General features: G+C 47.4%; 1 protein-coding gene across 1 annotated transcript; it reads right to left on the bottom strand.

The window, feature by feature from the left end:
- Nucleotides 1–6,196: 6,196 nt before the first annotated feature.
- On the bottom strand, nucleotides 6,197–10,509 carry LOC100502390 (TPR repeat-containing thioredoxin TTL1). The gene is made up of 7 exons (NM_001322976.1): nucleotides 9,389–10,509; nucleotides 8,535–8,736; nucleotides 8,242–8,429; nucleotides 7,817–8,150; nucleotides 7,532–7,736; nucleotides 7,272–7,378; nucleotides 6,197–7,152 (listed from the first exon to the last, which is right to left on the bottom strand). Exons 1-7 carry the CDS (start codon nucleotides 10,234–10,236, stop codon nucleotides 6,991–6,993), a joined length of 2,046 nt encoding a protein of 681 aa, NP_001309905.1. The 5' UTR covers nucleotides 10,237–10,509; the 3' UTR covers nucleotides 6,197–6,990.
- Between the last annotated feature and the right edge of the window lie 470 nt (nucleotides 10,510–10,979).

Genomic DNA, 10,979 nt, shown 5'->3' with positions numbered 1-10,979 from the left:
CCCCATTGTACACCTAGATCCTCTCCTTACGCCTATAAAAGGAAGGACCAGGGCCTTCTTAGAGAAGGTTGGCCGCGCGGGGACGAGGACGGGACAGGCGCTCTCTTAGGGCCGCTCGCTTCCCTCACCCGCGTGGACGCTTGTAACCCCCTACTGCAAGCGCACCCGACCTGGGCGCGGGACGAACACGAAGGCCGCGGGATTTCCACCTCTCTCACGCCCGTCTCCGGCCACCTCGCTTCCCCCCTTCGCGCTCGCCCACGCGCTCGACCCATCTGGGCTGGGGCACGCGGCACTCACTCGTCGGCTTAGGGACCCCCCGGTCTCGAAACGCCGACAATAGCGCAGTCGTTCTGGGTTTCTGAGAGCACCTAGAGGGGGGGGGGGTGAATAGGTGATCCTGTAAAAACATAAAACTTATAGCCACAAAACTTGGTTAAGTGTTAGAGAGATAATACCAAGTGGCTATAAAGCGAGCTCCTGCGAATCACAACAATCACACAAAAAGCAATCACAAGAGACACGCGAGTTATCCCGTGGTTCGACAAGTACAACACTTGTCTACCTCCACGTTGTGGCGTCCCAATGGACGAGGGTTGCACTCAACCCCTTTCAAGTGATCCAATGATCAACTTGAATACCACGATGTTTTTCTTTCTTTCAATATATCCCGTTCGCGAGGAATCTCCACAACTTGGAGCCTCTCGCCCTTACAATTGATGATCACAAAGAAGCACGGGTGTAAGGAAGGGAAAAGCAACACACACACAAGACTCAAAGCAAGAGCACAAACACGCAAACTAGTCACAACTTGAGCTCTAAGTTCACACACGGAGTTCTCAACTCAAGAGGAGCTCAAATTGCTATCACAAAGAATCAAATGCGCTAGAATGAAGTCTTGGTGCTTAGAGATGATCCAAGAATGCTTGTATATCTCCTCCATGCGCCTAGGGGTCCCTTTTATAGCCCCAAGGCAGCTAGGAGCCGTTGGAGGCAATCAGGGAAGACAATTCTTGCCTTCTGTCGGGTGGCGCACCGGACAGTCCGGTGTGCCACCGGACAGGCACTGTTTAGTGTCCGGTGCAGATTGCCTTCCTAAATTGGCGCAGCCGACTGTTGAAGACTTGGAGCTGTTGGCGCACCAGACAGTCCGGTGCCCCCATCTGACCGTTGGCTCAGCCACGCGTCACGCGCGGATTGCGCGGCCGACCGTTGGCTCGAGCGACCGTTGGCTCATCGGACAGTCCGGTGAATTTTAGCCGTACACCGCCGACGAATTCCCGAGAGTGGCCAGTTCGCTAGAGCCAGCCTGGCGCACCACCGGACAGTCCGGTGCACCCAGACTGAGCAGCAGCTGGCTAAACACAGCCAGCTCTTTCCAATCCCTTTCTTTTTCTCATTCAAGCACTTTAGACAAATATATTAGTACATAAAAACCAATGTACTAAGTCTAGAACCATACCTTCTTGTCGATTCGCACTTCATCCATCATTTGACATATAATTACTCACTCCATATGTGTTGGACACTTAATCACCAAAATATACTAGAAATGGCCCAAGGGCACATTTCCCTTTCAGTTTCCTATGAGAAACTGCACCAAACATCAGGTATTTTATCATATTGGCAATCGAGCGTGTTTCATGGTAGAACCATTTTTATGTTCATTACTGGAGTGTGGGCTTTTATCCTTTGCTGTCTCCAAGGAAAACATGGATGAAATTGCTATGCCTCACATTGTATTTTGACAATCTACAAGATTCATGAACTCCATAGAAAACTGACAATCTCATCCATTATCCCTTTCCTATTAACAAAGTTGTTTGCTCAATCTATATTTGTGTGATTTATAGCCTCGCGTGGGAAGTTATATATGTCATTCAAAATTTGACATCTATAGATATTTATTCATAACTTTTAATCAAAGTATAAGGATGAAATAAGATTTTAAAATGTGTTGTATATGACTACAATAATTGGACGCCCTGTGGGAAATCCTCTCAGTGCCAGATGTGATGGACCATCCTGCTGGTGTCACCTCTAGCCTTCGCTTGGTAATTGTAATTCGGCAGCGACTGAAACCTCTAGCCATATGGCTGAGCTGACGGCTCCACTCCTCCATGGGAAACGGGCACAGCGCCGCTGCGGCGGCTCACCAGCTCCAACCTCCGTCCTCCGATACTCCACTGTCCGGTCGCAAATGCTCCTCCATGGAACGGCTGATGGCTACACACACCGGTATGTATCCTTCCCTACTCTCTTCCCAGTGCTCTGGCTCGTGGGATCACGGTTCCTCGCGGTTGGATGACATTATTCATCCGATGTACTGTTACAGCGAGCAGCATGGTATATGTATGACATTATTACCTGAATTAAGCAGAGTATTCTTGAGCAGAAAAGGAGAAAATAAAAGTTGAGTAGAGTACTACAGTGGGTAAATTTTTTGGCGGTATCATCAGCAGGGCCGACTGCATTTTCTGTAATACCTGGGCATGGTTGAACTACTCTCGAAGTCCCACGACTCTTCTCCAGCAGCATCTGGTTCTGGAGCATCAGCGACGTGTTGCTTTGAGTCGTTCAGGAGCAGGTTGCCTTCGGACCTGATGTACCTATCGCGCTTTGATCCCTGTCTGCTGCTTGCATCAATCTCTAGTTCGATTTTTTCAGAGAAAAAACAATGGTTTCGATGGGACATTCATAGTAGGAAAAATAAGAATATACTGTTTATTACCTGTTCTTCCATGTTTAAGCTTACTTGTGATGATTATATTTGGTCTCTAACTTTACTGAATGATGACTGTGATTGCTTGGAGTTGACTACATTAGTGTTGTGCAATGTCCGTATCCACAAATTGAACTTTTCATATATGGTAAACTAGCAAATATACTATTGTAATTAATGTTAATTGTCAGGAATTATTGCACTGATTCATTTTAGACTATAGCTTAGGTGAATGGGCATTATACCAAGATTGCTGGGATTTGACTAATTCATTATTGTACCCTGGTTTGAATGTACTAACTAAAATTTTTTATGTTTATAATTTAGCCAATCGTTATAATGAGCAACTAGGGCTTACAATATCTTTTGTGGAAACTGGAAACATTGTAGTCAGATTGTGGCCTTGAAAGTTCTTTTTAAGAGCAAGTGCAAGCAATCGCAGGTTGAGCATCAGTTGCGAGCCTGCGACACGAAGAGGAGATTCATAGTCATCTTCGTCATCCTAATATTCTTTGCCTGTATGGGTACTTCTATGATGAGGTTTGCACATAAACATTTTTTATTGTAGTCTAGGCTCTAACCTTTGGTTGATAAACACTCTCACCATAAGTAACGAAGGAATAAGAATAAATGATGGGAGATACAAGAATCTGAAAATGAATAAATGATGTGACAGGTTGTATGAGAGGAGCATGAGCTAAGTGAATGCATAACTCTACTATTATATTATATCATTCCTCTCAATCCATGTCTTTTAACTGGTGAATCATTTAGGTTTCTGTTTAATTTACTTATGCTTGGTCTGACGTGTCTTTATGCTTTATACAGGCTTACACAGACCTGTTTTAACAAGAGCCGGGCAGCGATGCTTCCATTTTGGACCACGACCTAGCTAAAGGCTAATGGTTCCATGTGTCTGAAGTACCGAAAACAGGGCTAGCTCCTCGTTTTTGTCATGTCAAAAAATTGTGTATGATTGCAACAATATTGGCAAAATATCGTTGTACTTTATATTTTGATATACTGTGAACAAAACAAGTGCCCTCTGAGACTATCGTGATTTATGCATTTTCAAACTAAATTTTACGACACTTTTTGTTGTGTTTTATGCTTCCATTAAAAACAGTCTTACTGTGTTTTACGTCAAATTTATGATACTTTTTGATGTGTTTTACAACAATCTCTTACGAAGTGAGATTGTGGGTGTGTTTTACACTAAATTCCGTACTCATTTACGCTGTTTTAACTCATATTTTACGCTGAAATCATTCGAGCCAGAACCCGCGCACGATCGGCTGCACGCGATTTTCACGCCGTAATTTTGGGTCCCGTTTGCTGTTACAAAATAAATATAGGATTTACGCTAAATTTCATAGTCATTTACGTTGTTTTAGATCACGTTTTACGCTGGAATCCGCCCTAGCCAGAACCCGCACACGATCGGCTGCACGCGATTTTCACGCCGTAATTTTGTGCCCCGTTTACTGTTACTAAACAGAAATAGGATTTACGCTAAATTTCGTACTCATTTACGCTGTTTTAGCTTACGTTTTACGCTGGAATCCGCTCGAGCCAGAACCCGCGCACGATCGGCTGCATGAGATTTTCACGTCGTAATTTTGGGCCCCGTTTGCTGTTACAAAACATATATAGGATTTACGCTAAATTTGGTACTCATTTACGCTGTTTTAGCTCACGTTTTACGCTGGAATCCGCCCGAGCCAAAACCAACACACGATCGGGCGCGCGTGGGTATACATGACTGGGGCTTCCTATATCCTCATTGTATGAATTCAATAAAAAAGGTAAAAATAAATTTTAATTTAGGATAGAGGGAGTAGTAGAATTATACGTAAGTATAGGAGCTGCTCTAACTGTACCATAGAAGTCTCCGCCGAGGCGGGCCTACTGATGCGTGTGTGGTCCGCAGGGTTTAATAATTTCCGGGCCCCAGACAATACACGGAGAGGGATCGGATGGATGCAAATTATAAAAACAAGCACAGGTGGATAGAATCCAAGTCGAAAGAAAGCTCGAGAAGGATGGCGGGTCCTCTCGAAGACCCAAAGCAAGCTAGCTAGCGAGAGGGATAAGCCGTCGATGCAAAGGGAGGAGAGGCAACACAAGATTAGTGGATAGTACCACCCCCAACATGTACCCGTGCTCTGTTTGCTGCTCTACCACAGCAATGGCGACCACACCCACATCGATGGCCAGGGAGGGCTAGCTAGCTCGGGCATTTCTTTGGGTCGCCGGATCGGCAAGGGAACAGGAAGCGCCCAACAAGTGATGTGAGCATGGCGGCCGCCGGCAAGGCTAACAGTAACAGGGACACACGAAGCTAAAGTCAGAGCCAAAGGGAACTAACTGTTCCATCCATTGCAGCGGCCGGGACGTTGATGGTTGAAGTGTGCAGGCAGCGTGGTGCTTGCGGTACGGTCTACGGGTCAGCGAGGTGCGCTCCATTTTGGATCCCGATTGAATGAGAGCAATGAATGAGGGTGTGTGCACCCACACCCATCCATCCCCCATTGAAAGCCAGACAGCCTGTACGGCTGTACCTCAGATCTGATCGCCACCCCAACGTCAACACGAGAAAAAAAAACAAATAATAAACCAAAATTGGGGTTTTTCTAACGTACGGGCTACTTGCCTCTATCCCACGAGGAATGCAGCTTCAGCGATGCTTCGTTTGTTTGGAGTTTAAATCAAATCTAATAAATTCGTCACCTTTGTGGCCAGAAGTGTACCAACGGTTCTTTCCCAAGCTGGACGCCTACTCCTGTAGGCTGTAGCAACAGACGGCCCTAGAGGCCTAGAGAGAGATAGAGATAGAGGGAAGGGTAGGGTAAACTATTAAAAAGTCTCTGCTTTCTCTCACTCCTAAGCACGTCGGGAGGCGCGCCACGCGATCTGTTTCTCTCGTCTCTATGCTCCCTGCCAGTCGCGTTGCCACGCAAGCAACAACACACACACGGCCACACAGCCTGACCTGACCACACCACGCAACGGACGGGACCCCAGCGTCCTGCCCCGCTGCCGATGCCGTCTTCTTCCTCCTCCTTCAGTCCTCCCTCACCCTCCCTTATTTGGGTTTCAGATAGAACTGAGAGAGCTAAAATCTCTAGCTATTCACCTTTTCAACAATTGAATAGCGAGAGATTTTAGCCCCCTCAATCTCCTCCAACCTTCTTACTCCCAAACAAACACTTAGACCTTGTCCAGGATTTCAACCAAGAGTCAATCCTTTCAGCTGATCAAAGCTTATACCGGCAATGACCAAGTGAGCATAAGCACAAGCACGGCGCGACACAGACCAAACCCTGCAATGCAGACACAGACGCGACTGCGAGCAGGCAGGCGTGATATCAATACAGGCAAGGAGACCATCACAGCAGCAGCAAAGAAGAAACAGCAGAGAGATGATTAACTGACAGGTTGGAGAAACAACAGCCAAAAAAACGAACGAATGTTGCAATGTTTTTTTTTTATTCATGGAAATGGTAGCATATATATGGTATCATCAGCGCCATAAAACCAACAGAAGCAGCAAAAGGACATGACATCATCGTCTTCAATGGACACCAAACCATGTCTGCATCATCAGTTAACTTAACACCTCTCTCTCTCTCTCTCCCTCTAAAGATAGATATAGGTAGATAAAGACTAATAGGAACTCAAAACAGCTAGTAGCTCTGTTACCTGACCCCAACCGCCAAAATCTCATCTCAATCCGATGCCACCATTTCTCTTTTCTCCAGGGAACAAATCTTCCAATGGATTTATCTCATGTTTTTTTCCTATAAGGTATGTACATGTAACGAAAAACTACAACCCCCCAGGCTCCCGCCGTCCCCCTCCCCTAATGGATAGACGCTACCGCTAAACCCTACACGACATTACAAACATTTCCCTTTTCCTTGAGAAGCAGGGTACTGGCCTATGGACTATGATGAGGTGAATCCAAATGGAGTATTCAAAGTACAAATTGAGGTGGAGAGAGCCCGGAACATGAACAAAGATATTGAATTGAATGGGTTGGTATATGAACGGTGAAAAGGCGAAATTGACAGGAGAGGTGGGGAATTGAGGGGGGGCTCTTCCACCAGACAGTCTTAGCCCGTTATGCTCATGCTCAATAGGGGAGGGGAGTAGTTATGCTGGTGGTGAAAATGTTCTGGAGGCTGCTAGTGGTGTTTGCAAGTTTGACGGGGAGCTCTATGCATTAGTGAAAAATGGGAAATTGGGGTACCGGTACCTAAAGCTTCTCAAGAACTGGATACAGAATAGTGCCGCACGGAGTAGCGCAGAACATGCAAGCTCGGGCAGATCATCTCCTTCACCTTCACCCCTCCTTTGTATATCTTGAACGTCGGGACTATCCGCACGTTCTCTGCCTTTGCCACCATTGGGCTGCTGTCGATGTTAACCTGTTGGGTTGCACAGAAGATAGTACTTTGTTAGTCATCATTTAGAAAACCTTCCTGCCTGTAATTGGCTACCAGGAGTTCCTGGAGACAGAGACATATTGAGGAACTCAGTAGCTCGCCTTGAGAAAATTCACCGAGGGGCATTCAGTGCATAGAGTGTTGACTGAAGGTGTAATTTGTGTGCACTGCTGATTCATTGCCGACATGAAGTAGACAACAGATACCCCTTAAGAAAAAAAAACAAGCGACAAAATCACACACAGACCATATTGTGTATGGCAATAGATAACATTGTAAACAAGGCAGTGCAAGCAATTCTGACATACTAAGAACTGAGTAAATCACACTATGAATTGTGAACCAGCAGAGAATGACTCACCAGGTGAACTTATGGCAGCACGGAGTTGCTCTACACTGGAAACTATCTCTACCTCTCCTCCAAACTTCATATTTGATACATCCTCACCACGAGTCGCCTTCAAGGAAATTTGAGCATGGAACAATGCCTCAGCAACCTCCTTGTCACTGGGAAGCTCCTTCCGAAGCGCCTCATAGTCCCGCACACAATCCACCCAACGCTCAAGCTGAATAAATATATACAATTACAATGTCAATGGAACATTAGTAAGAGCAACAAAAAAACATGTGCATGCTCATTACTTACCTTAGCATATGATGCAGCTCGCCTTAAGAGAGCTTTTGTATAGCTTGGTTGTATTCTTAGTGCCTCATTGCAGTCATCAACAGCCTTTTCCCACTTTTCTAGCTTTGACCAACAAGCAGCTCGATTGCAGTGGAGCACTGAATTTGAGGGATCATACTTGAGCCCTTCACCATAAGCCATGGATGCATCTGAAAACTTGGCAGCTTTGAAGAGATCATTTCCTTGCTCTCTGGCTTTTGCAACTAGTCTCACGTTATTCAAAACCATCCCGATTTCTGCATTCCCGGGATCAAGATCTCTAGCCTTCTCAGCTGCAGCAACAGCAGCATCAAACCTGCATAGACCAATAGTAACTTTTAGATCTAACATGATTTTGACCCAGCAACATGAAAAATTGGGTATTATTCAAGTTTAGACAATCACACCTCCCCAATGCCATGTCAATCTGCGCTCGAACAATATGTACGTATGACTCAGCAAGCATGCCCGAGAGTTCTGCTGCTGTCAATGATGAGGGCAATGCACTGTCCAATTTCAGAAAGCTCGCAAGAGTCGACTCAGCCTCCTCCAGCTTGTGAAGGTGGAGAAGTGCTTCTGACCTCAAGGCAAGAAGCTGCATGGAAAGCAGTCATGTCAGTATAAATTACACTACCAAAACAACATAGCAACACCTCCAGCAGTCAGTCCATCAAAACATAAACCATGACGAGGTCGTTACCAACTGAGAGGAGTCAGCACCAGCAGCAATGGCAGCATCAGCCTCCCTCAGCGTGCTCTTCCAATCCCCAATTTTCCTTGCATCTGTGCATCTTCCCAGATGCACCTCCACCTCCTGCAGCTTCTGCCAGTCGGTGGGGTCTGACTGCTGAAGATGACCCGCCTGGGTGAAGTGCCTCCGCGCCTTGTCAATCATCCCCAATCTGAAACAACACAACCCTCACAACATATCAGCAGAAAGACAATAATTACAGCATGCCATCAGTCCACACCTAATTCCAGGGGAGAGTCAGGACAATATACAGTTTAAACAATATTAGGAACAGAAATGCAGGATGCATCAGCATTGTGTGGTCTAAATTCAATGAACCTAACGAAATCGTCATCAAGCAACCTTACAAAGTACAGCTAAGCAGACAACCAACCCTTCTTTCAGCGTTATGTGATGGGAAGCTTTAACGCCGATTTTACCCACAATCAAAGCAAGACAATATTAGCTTTCCTCACATACAGATAAATCAGAAAAAAAAAACATTTTGAATTGCAAAAGAAAATCAATATCTTGCATCCTGAGGGGCAAAATAAAATGACTATTGAGTGTGACGATGGAGCAATCGCAGAACTAAATCTCACCATCTCAATGGAAAGGAAAAAGTGAAAGGCCCAACACTCATGTTGCTTTCTCATCCGTCTAGCTCACAGAGAAAGCCAGCCAAGAAAGCAACATCAACATGCAGATGCAACCATGAAGCACAAAATCGAAGCAAGAGCTAGGAACCTTGATGCACATCAGTTCTAAAATTCACTACAGGTTACAGCGCATTGGTGGAGGTAGGAAGACTGCAGTAAGCTCACCGGAGGCAAATGCCTGCGACGCGGCTGTGGCCGCGGCCGCTGGCCGGGTCGAGTCGGACAGCCTCCTCGCATTCACGAAGCGCGTCGGCAAGGCGACCGAGTCCTATGAGCGCGGCCGCGCGGTTGCCGCGGCATGCGGCGCTCTCGGGACACAGCGCCACGGCGCGCTCGTAGTGCCGCAGTGCCTCCCCGTACTTACCCTTTTTGTACCACTCGTTCCCCAAGCGGGTCACCTCCTGGAGGCTCCCACTGCTTGCCGGAAAGCTTGCCGGCGACCTCGAGGAGTGTCCGAGGAACGAAGAGGAGTCAATGCTGCTCCTGGCGGGGGCCATGCCGGCGCCGCGCATGATGCTTCCGTGGCCATAGTGGCCGGTGCCGGATCCGAGCACGTCCGGGCGGGAGCGCGGCGGAGGGGGAGCGGCCGTTGCCGGGACACGGCCGGAAGGGCAGATGTTCCCGGAGGGGAGCGCATTCAGTATCGGCGAGCTCGCCGTGCTCCCACGGTCCCCGCCGCCGCCGCCGCTCCCCCGGCTGCTGCCGCCAGAGAATATTAACTGTCCAGATCCGGACCGCCTGTGCGCCATCAGCCGCGGCGGATTGCACTCGCCCACCAGCTCGCCGGAGTGGCTCCTCCCGCCCGCCATCCCAGCATTCGACGGCGCCGGCGACTTGGCCGACCCGGAGGACGAGGACGAGGACGTCGCCACGCTCGCCCGCGCCCGCAGCGGCGACACCGGCGAGCCGAGATCCGCGAAGACGTTCGCCTTGGCGTCCGGTTTGTCTCTTACCTCATCGTCGTGCAGCACCAGTGCCGCCGTGCGGTGGCGTATCCGGTCGGCCTCCGACATCGCCGGATCTCCCCACGCCGCCTCAGCAATGCCGGTACCTGCACCCTTCAACTCCCAGTACTCCGCCGCCTCCTCTTCCCCTCGCCAAGCAAGCAGGCATAAAACCACGCACACAAAAACAGCTTGCTCTTGTGAACGAGTACTGCTTGCACCACCCGCCGCCACCACCACCCAGCAAGAACCCTGAGCAATAAATTGCGGAGCAAACGCGAGTGCGGATTCCTCGTGAGGTGGATGTATTGAAGGATATCCTCAGCCCTCAGGGAGGAGGAGAGAAGGAAGGAAGAAGAAAGGGCAATAGTGGGAGCAAGGGGAAGAAATAGTAGGTGGGAGGGGCTGCCTTGAGAAGCTGCGGATGTTCCGGGGTCCAAAGTGAAAAATAGCGCTCCTTTTTGTCTATGGTTATTTGAGTTGCAGGATGGGTTTTTGTTTCAGTTAGGGTTTTTCTGTTTTTCCTCGGTCTTTAGGGTTTTTAGCGGGGTTTCTCTTTTTCTATGTTGATGTTAAGGCTTAGGTAACAAAGCACAACATATTTTATTTGGTTATTTAGTACTATCTCTATCCCAAATTAGTATTCGTTTTAAGTTCTTAATTTTTTATTTCTATATTTAAATGGATGTAGATTAATCTAGATTCATATATAAAACACATCAAATATTGTATGGATCCATTAAAAATCTAAAACAAATTTTAGTTTGGAACAGATGGAGTAGTTTTTTTAGAAAGATGAGAGGTGGTTGGTA

Source organism: Zea mays, chromosome 3 (assembly GCF_902167145.1).
Source record: "Zea mays cultivar B73 chromosome 3, Zm-B73-REFERENCE-NAM-5.0, whole genome shotgun sequence".
Classification (NCBI taxonomy): Eukaryota; Viridiplantae; Streptophyta; class Magnoliopsida; order Poales; family Poaceae; genus Zea; species Zea mays.
This window is presented reverse-complemented; position numbering and strand designations above follow the sequence as displayed.